The sequence below is a fragment of the Rhea pennata genome, chromosome Z, assembly GCF_028389875.1.
Source record: "Rhea pennata isolate bPtePen1 chromosome Z, bPtePen1.pri, whole genome shotgun sequence".
NCBI classification, from domain to species: Eukaryota; Metazoa; Chordata; class Aves; order Rheiformes; family Rheidae; genus Rhea; species Rhea pennata.
In genome coordinates, this window is record NC_084702.1 from 485,758 (window position 1) to 511,105 (window position 25,348).

General features: G+C 45.6%; 1 protein-coding gene and 1 long non-coding RNA gene across 7 annotated transcripts in view; one reads left to right on the forward strand and one right to left on the reverse strand.

Annotated features, from left to right (window-relative positions):
* LOC134153383 (uncharacterized) overlaps nt 1–22,553 on the reverse strand; it is an 81,117-nt gene extending 58,564 nt beyond the window's left edge. For both annotated transcript variants that reach the window (XR_009961153.1, XR_009961152.1), the window contains exon 1: nt 22,195–22,553. This is a non-coding gene — a long non-coding RNA (uncharacterized LOC134153383). The remainder of the gene's footprint in view (nt 1–22,194) is intronic.
* Nucleotides 22,554–23,021: 468 nt separating this feature from the next.
* The window catches only part of RNF38 (ring finger protein 38), a 115,020-nt gene continuing 112,693 nt past the window's right edge, over nt 23,022–25,348 (forward strand). The window contains exon 1 of one of the 5 annotated variants that reach the window (XM_062599572.1): nt 23,022–23,090. Coding sequence is in view for 1 of the 5 variants with exons in the window: in XM_062599567.1 (XP_062455551.1) it covers nt 23,377–23,497 (121 nt within the window). In the remaining 4 variants the exon portion in view is untranslated. The other 4 variants (XM_062599570.1, XM_062599567.1, XM_062599568.1 and 1 more) reach the window with 4 other exon arrangements.

Sequence of the window (25,348 nt, forward strand, 5' to 3'; positions counted from 1 at the left end):
AGGGCTACGAAGACGATCAGAGGTCTGGAGCATCTGCCGCAAGAGCTGGGCCTGTTTAGCATGGAGAAGAGAAGACTGAGGGAGGATTTTATCAATGTGCACAAGTACCTGAAGGGAGGGTGTCAAGGGGATGGGGACAAACACTTTTCGGTTGTCCTGTGTGATGGGACAAGAGGCAATGGGCAGAAATTGAAGCACAGGAAGTTCTGCCTGAATGTGAGGAGGAATTTCTTCACTGTGAGAGTGACAGAACACTGGAAGAAATTGCCCAGAGAGGTTGTGGAGTCTCCTTCTCTGGAGATCTTCAAGGCCGGCCTGGATGCATCCCTGTCTACCATGCTCTAGGTGACCCTGCTGAGTGGGGAGGCTGGACTAGATGATCTCCAGAGGTCCCTTACAACCTTACTGATTCTATGATTCTATTAAATAAATTCTATAGGGATACAGTACCATTACAGTGATTAATAAGTAACACAAAAATAATGTCAACTTGTGAAGATTCCTTCCAGTGAAATGCAATGGCATTGTGCTGTACAGTACTAGCCTGTAGGATATATTACTCTAGTATGTGTTTAATTTGAAATATTTGGCTGTTAGTTCTGTTAATTGGTTTAATCAGGGTAAGAAATATCTCTTTAGTTAAACAGGACTATCTTTACTTTGTTTATATGTTTAAAGTAAGTAGTCACATAGGTTTTTCTGTGTGATTATTCCAGCTTCTGAAACACTTTTGTTGAGAGCTCACATCTGCCTGCATTAGTGATGAGTAAAGAAAGGCAGAGTGCCTGAGGTTGGATGGGACCTCTGGAGATAATCTAGTCCAACGCACCTACTCAAGCAGGGTCAGCTACAGCACATTGCCCAGCACTGCATCCAGATGGCTCCTGCATAGCTCCAACGACAGAGACTCCACAACCTCTCCACACAACCTGTTTCAGTGTTCTGTCACTCTCATGGAGAAGAAGTCTTTTCTCAGAATTACAGAATCGGTAAGGTTGGAAGGGACCACTGGAGATCACCTTGTCCAACCTCCCTGCTCAAGCAGGGTCACCTAGAGGATGTTAGACAGCATCACATCCAGGTGGATTTTGAGCATCTCCAGAGAAGGATACTCCACAACCTCTTTCAGTGCTCTGTCACCCTCACAGGAAAGAAACTCCTCCTCCTATTTAGGTGGAGTTTCCTGTGGTTCAGTTTGTGCTCGTTGCCTCTTATTCTACCACACGGCACTGCTGAAAAGAGTTTAGCCCAGTCCCCTTGATACCCTCCCTTCAGATACTTATATACATTAATAAAATTCCCCCTCAGTCTTCTCTTCCCCAGGCTAAACAGGCCCAGCTCTCACAACCATTCCTCATAGGGCAGATGCTCCTGTCCTCTGATTATCTTCATAGCTCTAAACTGGACTCTTTCCAGTAGCTCCATGTCTCTCTTGTAGCTGGGAACCCAGAACTGGACATAGTACTCGAGATGAGGCCTCGCCAGGGCTGAGCACAGGGGCAAGATCATCTTCCTTGACCTGCTGGCAACACTCTTCCTAATCCACCGCAGGATACCATTGGCCTTTTTGGCCACAAGGGCACATTGCTGGCTCATAGTCAACTTGTTCTCCAGCAGCACTCCCAGGTCTTTCTCTGCAGAGCTGCTCTCCAGCAGGTCTTTCCTCAGTCTATACTGGTGCATAGAGTTATTCCTCCCTAAGTGCAGGACCCAGTCAAGTTGAAGTTGAACAGGATGGGAGACAGTACTGAGCCCTGGGGGACGTCACTTGCCACAGGCCTCCAGTTAGGCTCCATGCCACTGATGGCAACCCTCTGAGCTCTGCCTTTCAGCCAGTTCTCAAGCCACCTCACTGTCCACTCATCTAACCCACACTTCCTGAGCTTGCCTAGGGGGATGTTATGGGAGACAGTGTCAAAAGCCTGGCTGAAGTCAAGGTACACAACGTCCACCGCTCTCCCCTCATCTACCCAATCAGTCATGCCATCAGAGAAGGCTCTCAGGTTGGTTAAGCAGGATTTCCCCTTGGTGAATCCACACTGGGTATTCCTGATCACCTTCTTCTCCTCCATATGTCTGAAGATGACATCCTGAAAGAGTTGTTCCATCACCTTTCCAGGGATGGAGGTGAAGCTGACTGGCCTGTAGTTGCTTGGGTATGACAAGTATGGTCAAGGATCTCATCTTTCTGTGCATCTATGTAGTGATTGTCATTGCTGGACAACAGTTTTGCCTGAGCTGCAGCGTTCAGGTCATCCCAGTACAAATGCACACATGTCCACCCTGAACAGGAGAAACTGCACAGTGATGCACTTGGCAGGCAGTGTTACTGCTGCCTCTCTGACTCACGGTTTTCCAACTGCTTGCAGAGGGAGAGAAGCTTACAGTTATCTCACGCCAGCAATGAGTAACTGTGTTCCAGCTGTGTACAAGCTCTGCTGCTCTTGCTAAAAAGGGTGGAGCACTCCTGCCCACTTCTTCCACTTACTTACTCAAGCACTTACTGGAGTTCGCAGGAAGGTTCTGTTGCAGGAGATATTGTGGGAGGTCTTGTGCTTGCAGGAACCATAGTCCTAGCTACAGACCTGCCTTATGCAGGGGCCTGTTGCTGCCTTCCTCCAAGTGTGGCAACTGCTGCCCAAACCATTTTCCATATGTGGAGTATAGTCTTTGCAAGGTAAGTGTGGTGGAGACAGCCACATATTTGTCTAGCGTTTCAGACACTGAGGACTGCTGGACTGTTATGGAATGCCTGACATAAGTCATGTTTATCTCTGTCTTGCTTATTACAAATGGTTATTTACAGTGAAGTAACATTATGTTGAACACTTTCCTGGTGACAAATTCTTCCACACAGGGAAGAAAAGAGCTGCATCTCTGAACAGCTCAGTTTCAACAAAAAGGAGAGCTAAAGAAAGATAGTATGGCTGGAGGAGCATAGCCCATAGAAAGAGGTACAGAAATACTGATCACCTGATCAGTAATCAGGAGCTGTAACTGATGACACGTGATGCCCCTAAAGGCCTTCATATAGTAAAGTCAGAGGGTTTGACAAGCACTTGGTAGCAGACTGCCTACTTTCCTGGAATGTCTTTTTTTTTTCCCTAATAAGATCCTATGATATTTGTTGAGATTTCCTGTCAGCATCAGTTTAGCCAATGTTTTGAGCAAATATGCTAATAAATGTCTGAAAGACCAAGACATGCAAGAATCCAATTGCCTAAAGCTTGGCTTTTAAGTCTACATTTTGATATCACAATAACAGGACTGCTTTTCCAGCCAGTCTGACAGTGCTGGTTGTGGTTGCCCTGTAGCAGTGGCAACCATATAGCTTCACTGGGGTTAAATATTGACTAGCATTTCTAACCACCATTTGAAAAATCTAGTCCATATTTCTGTTACTACTTAGAAGTGGTGGAAGTTGTGCACTGTGTTTTACAGTGAAATGAGGAATAAAGCTTTATTATCTACTCCAAACAGTGTCACATTCTCAACCTGAAGTAGAAAGAACTTCATTCTTCCTCAGTCTTAATTTTAGTACATCTGAACACCAGACTATAAGACACTTAGAATGACTCTTATTTTTCTTACCAGGTCTTTTTGTGGGGAGCCTGTGCTGCTACAGGATAATAAAATTTTTAACCTATATAAAGTACGACTGTCTCAGGCTTATTTTATAGCAGGAGCTGTAAAGGAGGATAAAAATTCTCCCAGCAGTAGAATAATATATCTAGCAAGATTGTCTTTCTTAGTGCCTGCACTGTCCTTCCCCCTCTGTACTTAGCATGTTTGTCTGAACTGCTGTACAGGTCAGAGCTTTGAGGTACTTTACCTGGAAAACATAGCAAAGATGGCACCTGCTGGAGCTAGCAGAGAAGCTGCAGTCCTTCCACACGGGTTCATCAGATCATTTTGGTGGTGTTTACAGAGGCACTGCTGGTCAACCATTGACTCCAAATCAGCGACAGGCCCACCAAATGTCAGCATGATTTTTTTCAGTAGAGCAAGCAGACAGCAAAGCACAGCCCTGTGTGCCTGCTACTCTGTGCTCTGCTTATGGCTGGAACACAATGGGGGTGAGGACAAGGCCAGGGATATCCCCAGGTGGTGGGGTGGTGTAGACAGTAATCAAACTACAAATTCTCGCTTGACCTTCCTCCCTCCCTCCCTTTCTACTAGTAACTGTACTGCTGTGTGCAGAGGACAGGTCACAGCTTAAGACAGTCTTGTTCTAGCAGGCACTATCAATCCAAGTCTAACCATGACTTGCACTATTTGAAATACTATCTACATACAGTTGATTTAAATCTCCACAACAGGGAAGAAGGTTGGAGGAGGGGGACATTTAGCAGGTGTGAGCTCATCTGTTCCCAAGATGAGTCTAAACATAAATGCTCAATTCAGTCATATTCTATAAATCTTAAGACACTACTTCCCCTGGTGTGTGATAGGACTCTGGCCCAACAATACTTGCAAGTAGAAAGAAGTCCCATCCCAGCTTCTTGGAAGAAGTGATAGGCACATTGCTCCCACCATCCAAAAACATGGTTAAGATGGCAATATATCAGAAAAGAGCTCTCATGCAACCAGCATTTACTTGGAAAGCTCTTTGAGAAGCCAAGTACCACTGAAGGTCACCACCGCATACTTCTGGTATGCCTCTCCTCTCACAGGTGCAATGTCATTCAGGGAAGCCTCAGCTCTCCCTGAGAGAAGCACTGAGGCCAAGAGGCTTAAGGGAGGGTAAGTGAATTCCCTGGATAATGGTTAAATAGGTTATTCCTCATGCTACTAGCTCAGAGTCGTGACCCTGATCACTAGCAGTATTAAACAAAAGCTGTACATTCCTCCCTTGGTTTTCAAGCTTTCTCGTGGCATAAAAGGAGCTGCCTTAGTTCTAGGAAGTTACTGTTAGAAATTGGATGAACCACCAACTCCAGGCATGTGCTATAATTTTTCAATTGGCTGAATTTAATATTCACTAATCATTTTATGATAATTGTTTTTAACTCACCAACAGTGAGAAAATTCTCTCTTTTTTTTTTTCTTTCTGCCCTCAAAGTGCCATGCCAAAGCTCACTCAAATCAGCCTTTAGGCAGCAAAACATAAACAGTGTAGCTGGGGCTGTGGGAACATGAGTTTTCATCTGCTGCTCCCCAGAACCCCACTGTCTGTTCTTGAAAGGGAAACAAGAAAATGAAGCATCCAGCAATCAGTAGGTCTTATTTTAAACCTAACAAATGTCTGTAGAGTCCAGCTTCTCTTCTGGGCTACTGTGCAAGGGCTCGGGATACAAGTGGCAGCATGCTGGATGATAGAGGTGACTGAGGCACCCTCTGCCATGTAGGCAACCCCCGGTCACTTGTGAGGTGGGTGACAAACAAGGGGCTGCTCTCGCTCCTGACAGTTTGGAGACTAGGATCTTTCAGTAGTGCTCACACAAGTAAGTAATGAGTTATTACATGCAAGATTATCACTCTGCAGTGAGCAATCCTGTGGAGCCCAGGAAGTGGATAATGGAAAAACAGACCTTACTGATGTGGTGTACAGGTAAACTCTGGAGGAGCTAAAAGAACTCTGTCTATTCACATATAGACGAATTATTTGCTTTGCTCATGACAGGATTCCTGCTGAAGTTATGAAAAACAGCAGCAGAGTTGAGAGAGGCAGAAGTCCATGTATTTTCACAGTGGACAACAGGTCACTTCAGCAAAATGGGTTATGTAAGCTTACTCAATCATTCTTTCATTCCTGTGATGGCTTCACAAGGGACAACGTTACTCATTTTCAAGGCATCCCATGCCCTGTGTTAATAGGATCTCCAAAAACTCATCTGCACCTCCAAAAAAGGACTAGGGTTAATAGCTCCATTTCCTGGACACCAGAGAATTCTCTGATAGAGACAAAATTCACTTGGGACAAAACCATAACTTCCCCAGGGTTCATCAGAAGCACTAGAAGACTTCACAGTTTCCCCTAACTGGGCAGTTAGGCCCACCCCAATTTTCTGAACTGCTGTAAAACAATGACATGCACTTCTTTCCTTTGCATTATCTAATGTGAATCTGGAGCCACAACTGCATTTAAATGAACCATAATAACAATAATAATAGCAAAATTACCAGAGCAAAATTTTCTTAGATATTTTGCTTAGAACTTTTCAGGAAAGTTGTCAGGTATCATAATGACAAAGGTAGTAGAGGAATCTGTATCAAATAAGACAGAAAAAGTTATGGCTGACACCTCAGGACTGGTGCAGTGTATTACTCAAAACCATCCAACCCTCCCTGACAGATAGGAGTGTTCTATGTTTAATAACCCTCCAGACCTGTAAGCCTTGTTCTTACTGAAGTAACATATCCCAGTGTTTCATTCTCTGCTGCTAGAAAACTTTTATTCGTGCATAACATCTCTGCAGTAGGGGTAGCCCACAGCTTCCTTCTCTAGCCCTCATAAATTTGGACAGCTTAGACTTTTCCTCTTTGCAGCAAACTTTAATGGGGGGTCCTGTCTCCTTTCCTGTCCTTCCTCCATTCTCGGGTCATCTGTTCTACAGAGAGAAGATTCACAGTTCTTTCGTCTTGTCTCCTAGGACTTGTTTCTTAAACCTCTGATTATTCTCCTTGCCCCCTCTACAGTGTCTCTAGTTGGTTCACATCACTCTTGCAGTGACCTTAAAGCAAGACAGTATACCCCATCATAGACCTTACAGAGTAAAAAAGGCTTACTTTCTCCATTGTCTTCTGTTTTTGTAGGCCACTAGGCCATTGCCTTCTCTCATAATAGCCCTACAATGGCTCCTGGTTGTGTGTGGTCTATTAGACACTCCCAGTCTTTTTCTGTAGAACTGAAACCTCACCCTAAAAAGGGGATATTGCTTTATCTGTTATCTTTACAGTTACTTTCCCCTGCCTAACTGCAAACTCCTATGCCCATCTCCATCATCCACGATCCTCCAGATCATTTCTCCGGTTTGCCACAATCTTTTGGGAACTCCAAGCATCTCTGAAACCACTCTCCCTTCCAGTCCTGCTTGGTGCTGTCTGCTGATTCAGCCAAGGAACAAGTGAAACTATGGAATAATGCCAAACTGAAAACATAGTCTCATTTTGAAAATGATGCATTGGTAGCTGATGATAGTATTCAGACTTGTTTTCTATGAAACAGAATTGTTTCATTTGGCCTCCATTTTTTGAGTTTGCTTTGGATAGCACCATGTGAGACAGACTAAGATTAAGATAAGCTAAGATTCAGGACATGCCTACTCCTTCCTAGTCTACAAAACCTTCCATACTGTTTAAGGAAGGTTACTTGACTGATTAACACAGCAAGGATTTGGCCCTGCAGTGCAGGCTCCTGATGAGGTCTTCCCAGCAAAACTTCAGCACAGAGGCTGGATGTTACCAGCCTATCTCGCTGGGTGTAAGCATTCATTATTTTCTTCGTGTAGTAGCAACTCATACCCATCTCACTGGGTGTAAGAGTTCTTTCTTTTCTTCCTGTGGTTGCTTCTCATGCACCTGAATATAAATGTTGTGTTATGACATTTTTTGAGCATGTATTTTTAGTCCCTGTGAACCTTAAGAACTATATATATGTGGCAAAAAAAGAAGAAAATAACCCCTCATCCTAGAATGCTTTCTTCCTGAGTGTTAGTTTTATTTCTTTTAGAAACAAGGTTTAGCCCAGTTGGTTAGAGCGTGGTGCAGCTAATGCCAAGGTCGCGGGTTCAATATCTGTATGGGCTACACTGAGGGTTGTATGAGATGATCTCCAGAGGTCCCTTCCAACCTTACCCATTCTATGATTCTATCTTTATAAGGAGACCGGCTACTCAGTGTGGCAGAAGAATTCATGTGTCCCTCCTAGCTAAATGGAGAGGACTCTAAAGGCATTGCACATGAAATAAAAGCATTCTCTCTCATGCTGTTATGCTAGCCCATGTCTTTTAAAAGAGAGTATGCATCCCTGATGATCAGCTCAATGTGGGATTGTATTGGAAACCACTGAGTGCTTTGTCTCAAATCTTTTTACTGTATCAGGTCTTGATGGGATGCCAGGCATCAGGCTTCCTAAAGATAAAGGAAAAGGTTTTATCTCCAGGGAATAAGTAAGTAATCAGGAACTTTTTCTTTCCCATGGCTTACAGGTGGTCAGCTGACAAAAAAAAAGGGGGGGGGGCGGGGGACAAACCATGGAGAAATCTGTTAGTGCTCCAGCACGGCCCATGTCGTGAGAATAATGCAAGCCTTGACAATAAGGAAAAGGCAGATTTGTGTGTGTAATGTCTTTATCAGAAAACCATTAGGAGTCTGAAATGATTCCCCACTCCTCAAATTAGTCTAGAGATTACTGTCATGAGACTGAGTGAAAATGGAGCAAAGAGGTTCAGCAGAAAGGTTTTCTTTCCTCATCTCTCACCATCAAGCACTCTGGAAATATTGCTGGAAAAACATATAAAATTAAGAATGAAAAAGACAGAATTTACTTTCTTCAAATGAAGCAAACTCAGGATGTATTGATTCAGCAGCTGGGGTGCCTTCTCTGGATATATTAAAATTTGACATGTGCTGCACTCCAAGGATTAGTCCCTGTTCCTGATGAGGTCTCCCCAGCAAAACTTCAGCACAGAGGCTGGATGTTACCAACCCATTTCACTGGGTGTAAGCATTCTTTCTTTTCTTCCTGTGGTTGCTTCTCATGCTCCTAAACTCTCTTTTCATATCTCTTTTCCAGCCAAGGTAAGGACATATGCTGCAGAGAAGATGTGATCTATGCCTCTGGGGACGTCACTATCTGTATTCTTTCTATCTTTATTTTGCTTTTTTGATTTTCCCGAACCAAAAAAAAAAAAAAACAGTCTGAACATATGCAACAATTATAATTATTTGTTTAGATCTGTATTACTTGCTAAATAAAGAAACCCAACAAGACTAAGAGCCCTTGTCAGTCTGTTAAATATGTAATAAAAAGAGTAGAACAATTAGCCCCAGATCAAACACCTTGCCAGCTGCCAGGTATATACACCCAAATAGAATAATCCCAAAAGTGTTCCCCTCTGTTAAACCCTTTAATTCATTGTCTGCCTAATGGCAGAGCAAAAGAAAATGTTCATCCTTCCAGAGCAGTTGTCATCTAAGAAAGTCAGAGTATGATGGACTGGAAAGGGTCAATTTTGTGCACTAAGATGCACAGCAGAGTTAAACAATGTGGGTGTTTTCAAATGTAAATTGAAAACTTACTTGAAATGCTCTAAGCTCCGTGTTTTGCCCCATTACAATGTAGCTGGTTAACATTTTAATTGCAAATAAGAGTTTAATCAAAAACAGTTTTGGAAAAACTGTTGATAACGAAACATACTAATGACAACCTCTTGATGGAAAAAGACCATTTCTTTCAAATTTCATTTCATTTCAAATTAAATACTTGTTTCTTTTAAGTTTATTAGAGTGTCTCTCTTCTAAAATTTAGAAAACTGTGGTTTTTGAATTTCTGTTATTTTTCACTTAACTTTTTCTTCGTTTTCCAATAGAATCTGTAGAAAGGAAAGATCAAGACTAAAGATTGGTTAATATTTTTGCAAGTAGAGGTTACAAAATCTCTTTAACTCCAAAAACTTGATGGGAGAAAATGGAAAGTTCAGTTTGTCTCATTAAAACCTGACCAACGCTATCCCTAGTACACTGAGTGACAGAAGATAGAAGTGGAGGGGAACGGAAGATAAGACAAAAGTAAAGAAAAACTCAAAATGTACACACTGAAAAGTTTGAACATCTCTCTGTTTGTACTGAAAAACAAAGCAAAATAAATCAATTTGCAGAATTAAAATTCCTTTCCACTTTGCCAGGGAAGATTTTCAAATAAATAAGAACAACAAAAAATGGAATATACCGGGGATTTCTGACTGGGCTCTAGCTCTGCTGGCTGGCCCTGCTGATCATTTTTTGGAGTAGAAGTCTTACCAGAAATATTCTAATGATGAAATATACCAGCAACTTCATATAGCTTTGAGGTATGTGAAGAATTTTCCATTTAATTTTGCAGAAACTTTCTTGGTTAATGAATAAAAGAGAACACAACGGTTCGTGTATCTATTCTTGTGTGTAATGACATGATGATGTGACAGGACATTCATTTTCATCACTTAAATCCTGTCTATAGTGAAATGATATTTTGGATTGCCTGCTCGTTGAGTGCAGTTATGTTTAAGTGGCTGCCTTAGATGCTGAAATACAAGGTTTCATGCTTTCTCTAAAGCATGCTTCCTTTTCTAGTATTTCCTAATAAACACAAAATCAAGTTTTATGTTATATTGTTTCTTATGAAACTTATTTCATCTTTAGTGTTGAGCTAGACTGAGACCCCATTCTGTGTCTGGAAGCCAAACATGAACATGTTGTACAGAGTAGATGCTGTTTACAAGTTACATTAAAGCTGAAAGCATTGTGTTGTCCCTGAGGCTGCTGCCAGGATTACATTAAGCCAGCATGCTAGTTAGAGCTCCTGCTATGCTGCAGATTAATTTTGCTATGGAGGCAGGATGTGTTAAGGAGGCAAAGATCATAGGTCTCCACCTTGCTGTCTGTGTAGGCTGTTCTAGCTGACTCATTAGCACCTGAGATACAGTGGTCTCTTGAAGTTTTTTCAGGCCAGCCATCTATGACCTTCTCTTAATTAACACTTTTAGGAGAGAGGGGACTAAACAAGCAGGCCTGCTCCCACCCCTCACTGTGCTGCCCAATGCCAGCTGGATATCATCAGGCAGGTTGGAAGCAGCTGCATAGCCCTTTGCTTATAGCATGTCTTCATCACATTTGCACCCATCACAGTATACTGATATCAGATACTTCCATCCTAAGTCTTTCACTGCTGCAGGTCAGAGAGGGCTCATAAAGCTCTCTAGGAAATTACTAAGTATCTGAGGTGGATGGTGGGGCACTGGGGCCACCTCTTCCATCAGAGCAACCTGCCAGGCCTCTGGAGTCTCTGCAGCAGCTGTCTACACACTGTGGAAGATGTGGGGCAATGCAGAGCCCATACTACAAGCACATTAGTCACCATACCACCCCGGACAAAAACTAATTCCTATCCATCTGTGTCAAAGAGAAGCTGCTGATTAGGTGCAGTTTCACAGAACCAAAGAGTTGGTAAGGTTGGAAGGGACCACTGGAGATCACCTTGTCCAACCTCCCTGCTCAAGCAGGGTCACCTAGAGGATGTTAGACAGCATCACATCCAGGTGGGTTTTGAGTATCTCCAGAGAAGGATACTCCACAACCTCTCTGGACAACTTCTTCCAGTGCTCTGTCACTCTCACAGGAAAAGAATTCCCCCTCATGCTCAGACAGAACTTCCTGTGCTTCAATTTCTGCCCATTGCCTCTTGTCCTGCCACACGGGACAACTGAAAAGTGTATGTCCCCGTCCCCTTGACACTCTCCCTTCAGATACTTACACACATTGATAAAATTCCCCCTCAGCCTTCTCTTCCCCAGGCTAAACAGGCCCAGCTCTCACAACCATTCCTCATAGGGCACATGCTCCAGTCCTCTGCTCATCTTCGTAGCCCTACACTGGACTCTCCCCAGTAGCTCCATGTCTCTCTTGTAGTGGGGAGCCCAGAAATGGACACAGTGCTCCAGATCTGGCCACACAAGGATTGAGTAGAGGGGCTCTCTCTTCCTAATACACCCTACGACACCACTGGCTTTCCTGGCTACAAAGGGCACCTTGCTAGCTCATAGTCAACTTGTCATCCACCAGCATTCCCAGGTCCTTCTCTGCAGAGCTGCTTTCCAGCATGTCTGTACTTTCCAGCAGGTCTTTCCCCAGTCTATACTGGTGCATAGAGTTATTCCTCCCTAAGTGCAGGACTCTGCACTTGCCCTTATTGAGCCTCAGGAGGTTCCTCTCTATCCATCTTTCCAGCCTGCCCAGGTGTGTCTGAATGGCAGCACAATATTCTCATGTCTCAACCACTTCTCCTAGCTTGGTAGCATCAACAAATTGCTGAGGAGGCACTCTGTCCCCTTCATCCAGGTCACTGATGAAGAAGTTGAACAGGATGGGAGCCAGTACTGAGCCCTAGACAAGTCCACTAGTTGTGGACATTCAGATAGACTCTGCACCACTGATGACAACTCTGAGCTCTGCCTTTCAGCCAGTTCTCAAGCCACCTCACTGTCCACTCATCTAACCCACACTTGCCCAGGAGGATATTATGAGAGACAGTGTCAAAAGCTTTGCTGAAGTCAAGGTACACAACGTCCACTGCTCTGCCCTCATCTACCCAATCAGTCATGCCATCAGAGAAGGCTATCAGGTTGGTTAATGATTTCCCCTTGGTGAATCCATGCTGACTATTCCTGATCACCTTCTCCTCCATATGTCTGGAGATGACATCCTGAATGAGCTGTTCCATCACCTTTCCAGGGATGGAGGTGAGGCTGACTAGACCAGACTTTCATAGGTCCTCCTTCCTGCCCTTTTTGAAGACAGGAGTGACTTCGGCTTTCTTCCAGTCTTCAGGCACCTCTCCAGTTCTCCAGGACCTTGCAAAGATGATGCAGAGCGGCCTGGCAACAACATCCGCCAGCTTCCTGAGTACCCGTGGGTGCATCCCATCAGGGCCCATGGATTTATGGATGTCTAGCCTGCACAGAAGGTGTCTAATCCTCTCCTCCTCAACCGAAGGAAAGTCTTCCCTTTCTCCAGACTTTCTTTCTCATCTGCAGGCTCCGGGATTCTTTAGGGGTACTCTTAGCACTGAAGAGTGAAGCAAAGAAGGCATTCAGTAATTCTGCCTTCTCTGTATCCCTTGTCACCATGGCCCCTGCACCATTCAGTAGCAGGCCCACATTTTCCCTAGTCCTCTTGCTACTGATGTATTTGAAGAAGCCCTTCTTGCTGTCTTTGACATCCTTTGCCAGACTTAATTCAAAATGGTCTTTAGCCTTCCTTGTTGTATCTTTGTATACACTGACAGTGTTCTTATAATTCTCCCAAGTAGTCTGTCCCCTCTTCCACATTCTATGTTCTTTCTTTTTTCTGTTGTAGTTTTGTCAGGAGCTCCTTGTTTACCCATGCAGGTCTCCTGTTCCCTTTTCTAGACTTCTTGCTCATTGGGATACACCTCCTTTGAGCTTGGAGAAAGTGATGCTTGAATGCAAGCCAGCTCTCCTGGATTCCTCTTCCTTCTAAGGCCTTTTTCAATGAGATTCCCTCAAGTAGTTCCCTGAAGAGGCCAAAGTCCGCTCTCCTGAAGTCCAGGGTTGCCATCCTGCTTATAGCCTTACTTCTTTCCTGCAGGATCCTGAACTCCACCATCTCATGGTCACGGCAGCCAAGGCTGCCGCCAACCTTCACATCTCTAACCAGTCCTTCTTGGTTGGTTAGGACAAGGTCCAGAAGTACACTCTTCCTCATTGGCTCCGCCACCAGCTGTGACAAGAAGTTATCACTGATGCATTGCAGGAGCCTCCTGGACTGTTTGTGCCTACCTGTGTTGTCCTTCCAGTAGATACCAGGGTAGTTGAAGTCTCCCGTGAGAACCAGGGCCTGTGAATGTGAGGCTGCTTCCAGCTGTCTATAGAAGGCCTCATTGACTTCCTCTTCCTGGTCGGGTGGCCTGTAGTAGAAACCCACAACAGTGTCCCCCATGCTAGCCTGCCCTTTGATCTTCACCGGCAAGCTCTTGACTACCCCTCCTCCACCCCTAGGCAGAACTCAGTACATTCTAACTACTCTCTCACATAAAAAGCAACCCCACCAGCTCGTCTTCCTGGCCTATCTTTCCTAAAAAGCATATAGCCATGCATGACAGCATTCCAGTCATTATAGCTATCCCACCATGTCTCTGTAACTGCAATGAAATCATGGCCCTGCGACCACACACAGATCTCCAGTTCCTCCTGTTTATTCCCCATGCTGTGCTCATTGGTGTACAGGCATTTCAGAGAGGTAGTCGTGCATGCAGGTTTCCCAGGAAAGGTGTAAGGGAGTCCCCCAGAGCCATGTTCTACACTCATATCCTCACCTGCATCCACCTGTTGGAAGCCACCAAACCCAAGTTGTCTTTTATTGACTACTCTCCCTCTACGACTCTCCCCTTCACCCTTCCTACCTAGTTTAATGCCCTCTTGTCTTAAAGACACTTGTAACCCATTTGGTGAGGTGGATCCCATCTCTCCCCTCCAATTGCTGATCTTCAAACTGGGTCCCATGATCACAGAAACCAAAATGCTGTTGCCAACAGCAGCAGCGTAGCCGGTTGCTAATTTGGAAAATTCATCTAGTCCTCCTCCCATCCCTCTCCCTCATCAGAAGGACTGAGGAGAAGACCACCCGGGCTCCCAGACCCTTGACCATCATTCCAAAAGCCCTGAAGTCTTGTTTAATTGTTTCTAATTTGCTCTCTGTATCATTATATGACAGTTTCCTACTGGCATATAACCTATGCAAAAACTTGCACAGGTGCACACTCTTCTGTTATGCAAAGAGGATCCAGAATGCTTGCAATTTGTAGAAGACACAAGAAAGTAACATAAGCCTAAGACTCTGATCTGGCAAATGATGTTTCAGCTTTATACAAGTAAACTGTCCAATGAGATCAGCAAGATTATTCACAGCAGTCTCTGCAACAGGGTATGTCTCTCATCTAACAAGCTATTATCAGGCCCTCCTTGTTCTTCCTGTGTAATTTGCTTTCTGTATTTGCCCCTCTCTAGCTTTCAGTCTACACAGCAGATCAAGATGCTTCATTTTTCTGAAGAGCAGCAGATAGAATTAGTTCATACAAACTGGCATTAGAGGAATGAAGAATGAGATCAAGCCTAATAATGATGTACTGTCCTGTTATTTGCAGTGAAATCATGCCTAGAAAATGAGATAATTTGGTCTTGGTACCACTTTGTGATTCATAAAGACCTACAAGCTTTCTTGCTATGATTTTCTGAAGAAGCATTCAAAAAGAGAGCTTTCCTCTACACATTTTTCTGTTAGTAGCTCATGTTGTATGTAGTTTCAAAGCCAACATGACCCTGTCCATACTTGACAAGTTTGTCGTATTATTTAGTAGGCAGTGTTACAGTGGCTGTCTTGGTGATTTTACAGGCTGTAGTGTAAAGAAGAGCAGGCGCTTCTCACACAGCATCGGTTAGCCCACAGCCCACCTTTTGCTTAGAAGTATTGAGCTAGCAGTAGTGATGTGCACATTGCACTCAACGGTGTTGCTGAAAATATGACATCTGCCTTGCATGTAGCAAACCTGCTACCGTCAGTGAAGCCTGTGATGAACCAGCTATTGCAATGATCCACTACTTCAGAAGCCTTCAGATAAAACCAAGAGTAAGTTACTGCACCATTAACTCAAGACTTATTTTGGTGTTCCCCCTAAGCTTCTTCCCATTCACAAAGTCCTCTCCTCTAAACATGGTGATGTTTTACAGCAAAGCCAGCAGAGTCATCTTGAAGCAGTTGTTTGAAGTCCAAATACGGCTTACATTCACAGTAGTAGCAGAGCTGCCTAACAAGCTAACTTACTTCAATGCCAAAGACATGTGAATGCCTTCCCATACCTTTTCCCAACTGCCCAGCAGGACAGATGTGTTTCTGAAGCCACAAAGATCTCAGCTTGCTGGTAAACTGTGGTGAGTTCTCCCAGAAATCCCAGTAGCACATATGGGAGTTTGCAGTCCCAGAAAAACACACCAACTCAGAAAGCATTTTATGGTATGGCTTTACTTGCCCAGGCTGGATAGTCTTAGGCGCCAATAACCTGAATTCACTCTAAAATTAAAGAACAACTGAAGAAGGAAAAGATTTTGGTTTTGATTTTTTTAAAAACCCTTTTGGCTGAGTTACCCTATACTTAAAATCTATTATTACATGACTAATAACTTGGAAAGAGGAAAATTTTGCTAAAGAATCAGAAACCACAGGAGTTGGGAAAAAACCTCAACCCTTTGTTATTTTAAAAAGTCCTAACTGTTAAAGGCAAATCTGAATATGAAGAGAGAGAAAAAAATAACACAAAAACATTAAGTACTGTATATTGCAGGTATATCAACTGTAAAATACACATCTGCAAGTACAACTAAATGGTAATTTTTTCCAAGAACACACATCCACAAGTCACTTCCCTTGTACTCTACCAGATTTCTGAACAGAGTAGGTGAGAGAGAATTTGTCAGATACGCAACAACTGCATCACATCTTGTCTGGTCCATTGAGAGGAAGTGGGTCCAGCTTCCATCTCCAAGACACCTCTCATGTCTATAAAGGCAGGTCACAGTCCATGCAGATGGACTGGTTTCAAGGCAGTGGGGAGAAGAAAGATGAAGTGCCTCTGAGGTGGCATTAAGAGATTAAGAGTGTGTGTTAAAATAAATATATTACAATAAGTAATCCAACATATTTATGTAAGGTACAAGCCATGCCTTGGGAAGGTTTCTGAAGAGTATGAGCAACTCTAGTGGGATGGCCTTCCCATCATCCCTACTCTCCTAGCACCACCCCAAACTCTGTATTCCTCTTACCCATTCATGAGCCGATCAGTCAAGGTGGCTTGTACTAGAGAGGCTCTCCCTAAAGTCTTTCCAAACTTGAATCTTGGAATCTGAGTTCTGCAACCAGGATGCCATGTCTCCACAGGCAGATCACTGTACTCTTCTGTTCCTCCAGCTCCCTCCTTCCCCTTTCTCCTGCACATCTGGATTGCAACCTCTTCAGGCCTACAGCTGTTGTTTGTGCAGATAGACCTAACACAATGAAGCCTTGCAGTCACTTGAGTTTTCTCCAATTTGTCCCACTACAAATATAATAACATAAAACCCCATAGTGCTTGACATTCTTTTATCTCTGAGGTCCACTGTTTGGGATATTTCCCCTATAACATCGTTCTTTCTGCACTATCAAAGCTGCCCTGACCACTAAACTCTCTGATGCTTTGTATGACTGATTGTTCAGCACCCGGAAAGATATATTGGTAAAGTTTCTCAAGGGTGACACATAAGCAATGAAAATATAGGAGGAAACAAGTATGTCCTGTAAGAAAAACCAACAGTATAGCTAGCTTTTCTCAAACAGACAAAGTCCTTCTCCTTTTGTCTATGTTCCTTGCTCCTGTTTGTTTACAAATAAGCAAGTATTGTCACATGTTCTTCAGCTATGGTGTGTGCTCAGCTTCATGTTTGTTTTTGTTTTTGTTTTCCCCCTTCCTGGCTGAGCTTTGCTGGGACTGAGATATTTTCAGCTCGTGTGAAATATACTGCAGAGCCTAACTGTTAATGAAGGGTGAGCTCAGTCACAGTGTAACTTCCAAATAATTAATGGCTTGGCTGAAGTATGAGGCTGCGGTCAGAAATGGGAGGGCCCATCAGAAAGCTCCAGGATTTCTGTGTGTAACCTGGGAAATGCCATCGTGTCGGAGGAAAAAGAATCATAGAATCAGTAAGGTTGTAAGGGACCTCTGGAGATCATCTAGTCCAACCTCCCCACTCAGCAGGGTCACTTAGAGCATGGTAGACAGGGTTGCATCCAGGCGGGCCTTGAAGATCTCTAGAGAAGGAGACATCACAACCTCTCTGGACAACTTCTTCCAGTGCTCTGTCACTCTCACAGTGAAGAAATTCCCCCTCACATTCAGGCAGAACTTCCTGTGCTTCAATTTCGACCCATTGCCTCTTGTCCTGCCACACGGGACAACTGAAAAGAGTTTGTTCCTGTCCCTCTGACACCCTCCCTTCAGGTACTTACACACATTGATAAAATTCCCCCTCAGCCTTCTCTTCCCCAGGCTAAACAGGCCCAGCTATCACAACCATTCCTCACAGGGCAGATGCTCCAGACCTCTGATCATCTTTGTAGCCCTATGCTGGACTCTCTCCAGTAGCTCCATGTCTCTCTTGTAGTGGGGAGCCCAGAACTGCACACAGTACTCAAGATGAGGCCTCCCCAGGGCTGAGCACAGGGGCAGGATCACCTCCCTCGACCTGCTGGCAACAGTCTTCCTAATGCACCCCAGGATACTACAGGATAATTGCTGGCCACAAGGGCACATTGCTGGCTCATGGTCAACTTGTCCAGCAGCACTCCCAGGTCTTTCTCTGCAGAGCTGCTTTCCAGCAGGTCTTTCCTCAGTCTATACTGGTGCATAGAGTTATTCCTCCCTAAGTGCAGGACCCAGTCAAGTTGAAGTTGAACAGGGTGGGAGCCAGTACTGAGCCCTGGGGGATGTCACTTGCCACAGGCCTCCAGCTAGGCTCCATGCCACTGATGACAATCCCCTGAGCTCTGCCTTTCAGCCAGTTCTCAAGCCACCTCACTGTCCACTCATCTAACCCACACTTCCTGAGCTTGCCTAGGGGGATGTTATGGGAGACAGTGTCAAAAGCCTGGCTGAAGTCAAGGTACACAATGTCTGCTGCTCTGCCCTCCTCTACCCAGCCAGTCACTCCATCAGAAAAGGCTCTCAGGTTGGTTAAGCAGGATTTCCCCTTGGTGAATCCATGTTGGCTACTCCTGATCACCTTCTTCTCCTCCATATGTCTGGAGATGACATCCTGAATGAGCTGTTTCATCACTTTTCCAGGGATGGAGGTGGGGCTGATGTTGCCTGGGTCCTCCTTCTTGCCCTTTTTGAAGACTGGAGTGACATTGGCTTTCTTCCAATCCTCAGGCACCTCTCCAGTTCTCCAGGCCCTTGCAAAGATGATGCAGAGTGGCCTGGCAACAACATCCGCCAGCTTCCTGAGTACCCGTGGGCGCATCCCATCTGGGCGAAGGAATTGTGGATGTCTAGCCTGCCGAGAAGGTCTCTAATCTGATCCTCCTCAACCAAAGGAAAGTCTTCCCTTCTCCAGACTTTCCCCCTCACATCCAGGCTGCAGGATTCCTGAGGGCTGCCCTTAGCAGTGAAGAGTGAAGCAAAGAAGGCATTCAGTAATTCTGCCTTCTCTGTATCCCTTGTCACCATGGCCCCCACCCCCTTCAGTAGCAGGCCCACATTTTCCCTAGTCCTCCTCTTGCTCCTGATGTATTTGAAGAAGCCCTTCCTATTGTCCTTGACATCCCTCGCAAGACTCAATTCCAGCTGGGCCTTAGCGTTCCTTGCAGCATCTCTATATACTCTGGCTGCATTCCTATAATTCTCCCAAGTAACCTGTCCCCTCTTCCACATTCTGTGTACTTTCTTCTTCTGTCTGAATTTGGTCAAGAGCTCCTTGTTCACCCGTGCAGGTCTCCTGCCCCTTTTGCTGACTTCTTACTCAGAGGGATGCACCAAATAAGGTGCTGAATACATATTCATGCATTACAAACACTGATGGTTGTTTCTTGGGAGATGTGCCTCCATCTTCTGCACGCTGCCTTCTTATTTTTCACTGAGATTAGCAATGCGCCAGTGGAAGCCTCAGCCACAGATCCACTCTCCCCTTGCAGAGGTGCAGCGCTGCCTCCTGCTCCATGTCTCTCTCACTCTTTGAGGTAGGGCTGAGTGGGACACTCAGAGAAGAAACTGTACATCTGGCTTGATGAGCCCCCACTGACCCACAGCTGGAATGCACTGCCCCTGCTGACAATGAGGGAGGGTGGCAGGAGAGGCACCAGAAGCAGGCATGGAATGAGTGTCAGTGCGTGACAACAGCTGCATTGTTGTGTTCAACAGTATAAATCAGAGCTGTTGTTTTGAGTCCTGTTGGTTTCACATGTTTTTCTCAGCTATTTGAATGACAAGTTAATGGAGGGAGGAAACTGGATGTGCATTTTCCATAGAAAGAATTTGCAGATGAATGTGTTTATTTGCCTCTGAATTTAAGAGAATACTTTTTAAACACAAAGATCAACTTTCTGCTGAGAGTGGTGGGTTCATGGGCGTATTTTGAAAGCATTTGACACAACTCTCTGTTGAATTATTTTTTAAAAAAAATCTACTGCCATGTCTGTCTTATTTGGACTAATCCTTTTCTTCATGCTCTACTCTCCATTAGCCATCGGGAGGCCTTTCAGCAGCATTAGGGAGGACAAAACAAAAACAATGAAGTATTCAGGGTGAAAATCATCCTATCACAAAACCTGGCTTACACGAGGCCTCTGCACCACTTCAGCTGTTATCAAGATTTAAAGAGATGCCCTAGGTACAGTGAAAGTTTGGCTGGTTCACATCTTAATGAAGCAATGTATCTAATATCACTGTTTTCAGCACTGGACCACAGTCAAGAACCCTGGGAACTGTATTGTATGCTTGACTCTGATTGGCCACTTGGAGATTTTTATTTACTGACATGACACAAATATTAAATTATTTTTCTTTAAATTAATACAAAAATCTAAACAAAAAATGTAAAATACAAAATTAAAATATTGAGCACAGTGACTTCTGCATCATTTCCCAGATAGGATTAGTTTTGTGGTTGGGGAAAAGAAGTACTTCAAATTTGCAACAGAACCTGCACTGAATTGATATGTTCTTGTAGTGAAACCGATGAACTTTGAGTTAATCTGAAGTGGTATCTGCAATACTGAGTGCAATTGCTCTCTGATCATTGCCATGTTTCATGTTTCTAATCTTAAAAAAAATAAAAGCTGTAACAGAGAAAAAGAAAACACCTCACTGGTTACAGCTCTTCCTCAGATCTGTTTCATGTAAAGTATCAGGGAGTTTAACCCTGGACATCAGTCAGTATATTTCTGTTTATGGAAATTGAGGAAACATACAAGATTTTTTAAACTTTGAAGAAGGAAGATCTGAAGCCTGAAGGAGGCTATCTGAATCCTTACAAAAGCTTATCCATTTTCCCAACAATAGTAATTAGTCTAAAAAAATACAGGCTGAAGATATTAACTCTTCTTGTACCACCTAAGTTGAAAGACACCTGGAAAAAAATAAGGTCTACTTCTCATAATCACATTGCCTTGAAGAGACTTGGTTTTGCTTTAGAGCTAACTTTACAGGAAAATGGGATGCTGGAACTCCAGAAGCATTAGCTCCAGAAGCTAATGCACCAGAGCTATTACACGTACCTAAAATTACAGGCCTTAATATCACAGAGCCAGTCTTCCAGCTGGCCTGCAGTCTGAGGTGCATGTTAATGGCTGAGGCAACCTCATTATGCAGAAACACCCTTTCTTTACTTATTTAGAGAAAACAAGCTATGTGTAACAAAACAAGAAAACTTACTTTAGCTGAATCAATTCTCAGACTTTGCCCTGCAGTACCAAAATCCCCTAATACTCAACTATAGCAAAGTTTTGGAGAATTCTGTGCCACAACTCAACACTATATAGAATCTTCAGTATGGGAACTGTTTTAAAGCAACTTCCCATCAGGAACCAAGTGAAAAATGAATCATCGCAAGCAATAGTGGCTGTCTGTGTCCATTTGCCATATCTGGCCTGCCAGGAGCTCTATGCAGGCTGTAGGTGGCTGTAAGATGGTGAAGAAGATGTGCAGGCACCCCACTGAGGTAAAGCCAGGGGATGTGAAGGGCAAGTACTTTTGATCCTTATATTCTGGGGTGGTGGGGGAAAAGTGTCACAAGCTAGAAAGTGTTTGCTGAACTTCGGACATATAGGTCTGCAGAGTTCAGTAAGCAAATCCAGAAAAGCCTTGAATGGCCCTAGATAATAGCTGGAAAACATAAATCATGCAGGCACTGGGCTGCCAGTCTCAGAGGTGCAGCTTCTCTGGGAAGCATGGTGAACTCTTCCCACAAGGGGTGAAAACCTGAATTTAAACCACAAGAAGAAGTGAGGGAAAAGTGTGTCACAGATGGGTGATACCAATAAGCCAAGGAGCTACTGAAACCTCTACCACTCACTACATCGTACAGTAGACACATGCAGAAGGTGACAATGCCATGATGTAAAATTAAGTGAATTCTCTGTCTGCATGTTAAAGCTCATATAGCTGCTGATCTTCAAAATCACACAGTGAGATTTACCACCTAAACGGAGACATACAATGTAGAGGTTTTTCTTCAGTAATACACACCCCAATATTCTTTTCCTAAAAACTAAAAATCAGTTGGAGTGACATGAAAGCGCATTTATTTAAACACAGTGAAACACGCACACACACACACACACACACACACACACACACACACACACACAAGCTTTTCGTCCTTGCAAGAGAAACCCCTAGCTGCATTCCTGGTGTCTTCCAAGACACAAGAGGCAGCCTGGGAAAACGCTTACCTGACAGCGCACTTGTGAGGAACTGCAGACTTTACAGGCCTCTTCAGCTTTGCCGGTGGTGCAGCACAGGCACCCTGATGCAGAGGAAGAGGTCTAGCAGCCCCTGCCGCGGCGAGGGAAGGGGCTCCCGCCCGGCTGCCACTCGGCGGCAGAGCAGGGCAGGGGCCGCGCCGAGCCACGCCGGATCGGGCCACGGACGAGAACGAACCCGGCGGGCGGGATCCTCCTCCTCCTCGCTCCTCCTCGGCGGAACCTGGTGCCGGCAGCACCTCCTCCGCGGCAACGGGAGCGGCGCGGCGGGGACGGGCGCGGAGCGCGCACCCGCAGTGGGGCGGACGGCGGCCCCGTCGCCGCCTTTGTTCCTCCCCGCGCCTGCCGGGCCCCACGGCCGGGCCGGGTCCGGCCCGGCCCGGCCCGCTGTCCCCAGCGCGGCCTGGGCAGCGCAGAGCAACGCCGGTGGCCGCCGGCCCGGAGCGGCCCGACAGGCGCCCCGCCGCCTCCGCCCGCCGCCACAGCGCCCGGGGCGGCTTGGGCCGGCGAGGCGGGCCGCGGCGCTGGGCTGAGAGGCAGATTGGTGACTCCTTCTACCGCCCCCTTCCTGCCTTCCTCCTCCTCCTCCTCCTCCTCCTCCTCTCCGCTGCCGCCGCCGCCCCCCGCCGCTGCTGCCCAGGCCGCCGCCGCCCCCCCGGCCGCCCGCCGCCTCCCGGAGCCCCCCCGCGCCCGCCGCCGCCCCCTCGGCCTTGCCATGAGCAGCGGCGGCGCTGCTCGCCGCCCGCCGCCGCCCGCCGCCCGCTGTCCCCCGCCGCCACTGCCGCCGCGCGGGCCGAGCCCGCCGGAGCCCCGAACGCGGAGCCAGGGCCGGGGCAGCCCCGCCGCCGCCCGGGCCCCGCCGCCAGGTGAGCGCAACGGGGGGCGGGACAGGACCGGACCGGACCGGCCGCGCCGCGCCGCGCCGCGCCGAGGCGGGCGGGTCCTGCCGCTGCGGCCGGCGCGCCGCCCCCTCTGGGCCGCCCCGGTGGGGCGCCCCGGGGGACCGGGCCGGAGGGGGAGGCTGCTGTCGAGGCCATTCCCCCGCACTGCCGTCAGGGTTGTCGGAGGTGGGTGTTTGCCGCGGCTCTGCCCCGCCGGGCCGCCCCCGGCTGCCTCGGACGGAAACCCGCCAGTCGTCACCGGCTGCCCCTCATGGCTCCAAAACGCCGGGAAGGTCGTCGTTTCTACTTCGATAGGAGCCTGGTCGCCTCTTCGCCTCGAGTTTGCCCCCGCGGTTCGCCGCCACCGCCCCGGGGCGGGGTGCGCGGTGCCGGTGCGTGGGCTGGGCGGGCGCTCGGGTTGGGGTCGGTGCGCTCGCTGGACGCCGGGCTGCTCGGGGGCTTCCCGCACGCTCCGGTTTGAGCGCGTGTTGGCGTGGCTGCAGGACTGGGGCCTGGGATTTCTCTTTTCCCTAGGCTGTTGTTTGTGAGTGGCAACAAGAACTAGACTGTTCGTGTGTACATATGAAGTCAGCGAAGAATGAGAAATAGTTCTTTGGAGGATGGGGAAGTGAGCTATCTAATTAGGCTGTTCTTAGAACATATTGTTAACAATGTTTATGTCTTGGGGAATTACTTGGGTAACTTTCAGAAGTCTACACTATCAATATTAAGTCTGATAGACATCTTACTCTGAAATGCAGTAGTTCTATATGCAGCTTCCTCTTGAAATTTGTACTTGGCAGGGAATTAAGGGATTATCATGTTAAAAGTTAAGACAGAACTTTAATTTTCACCTTTGAGTTGTATTACATAACTCAAAAATAACTTTTCCTCTGAAAAAGCTGGAGGCCACTGAGGAGACAAGTCTTTTCTCCCTGGCTCTGTGGGCCTTTCACATAAAATATGTGGGTGAAAAACGTTTTTAAGGTAGAATTGATCTTGAAGTGAAGGTTTTAGACCTTACTTGATGAAACTGTTGTTGTTTTACAATTGCTTGAACATTCTTGGCATTGAAAGTCACCAAATCTTAAAGCCTAGTCTTATAATGTCTCCTAGCTCTCACACACTTACTAATCTCGTAGAAAAATAAATCTGGTGTGCTATAGTGGGAAAATAGCAGCTTTTGTATTTCACATGAGTTGGAAGCTCCTTGATGTAAAAAAAAAATAAATAAACCATTGTCACACACCTGTAACTGTGCACCAAGACCTCTCCACTGGGTTGAGGAAATTTGGCTGATTTTTTTCTTCTCTGTAAAGGACAGGGACTTTTGGGATTTGTCCAGAAGTTTTGATGTTTATGAACACAGACTCTGTGCTGAAAGGCTCAGTTTGAGTGATACCTCTGTTAGAGATGCCATGGCTGGGAAAGCTTGCTTGCTTTTGCAGTAGTTGGAATAATAACAAACAATTTGCTTGAAAGCATCTAGTTTCTGCAGAAATCCAGGTTAAATAGTTTTATCATGTGCTTAAGTTGCAGTAACATGTGAACATTCATTGTTAGTCATGATCTCAAACAAAAAAACCCCAACATCTTATAGCATGATCTCTGATTATTATTCTGATTTTGAGACAGTATGTGACAGTTTACAGGAAAAAAAAAAGAGTAATTTCTAGACAGGAACCTTTTCCAAAGGGAAAGGCTGCTCTAGATTTGGGGAAAGCCTACCCATTTCACTCAAGGACTTGCCACCAGAGAACAAATGAGGTATGTGATGTTTGTGGCTTTATGGTCTAACTTGGGTTGCTTGCTGAACATCCTCTTAGCCATGTTTTTGAGAGCAGCAATCTCCCACTAGTGCTCCTGATATTCTGTCTTTTGACAAATGAACTGCTCTTCAAATACTAGACGTTAACAAACTTAAAGTTTATAAGCGAGTTTGAGAGAATATTTGCAGCCCTTCTTTTTCATTCCCCCAAGCTCCATTGCATAAAGGCTTAGTGGTGACTGGTTGTTCTTTTTGTTGTTGCTTTTTTATTTTTCTCTCTGTGTGTGTCAGCAGATGAGAAAGTCTTTATTTACAAGTCTCAAATCAGTAAAGCATATTGGAGTAGGTCACATTGCACTGAAGAGCTAATTCTTTGTTTTATTCAGGAAATTGAGTCTGATCTTAAGAGACACTCGCTTTTCCTCCGCTGGAGTGTGTGCATCCCAGTGAAAAAGAGAAAACCAGCTAGAGGCAT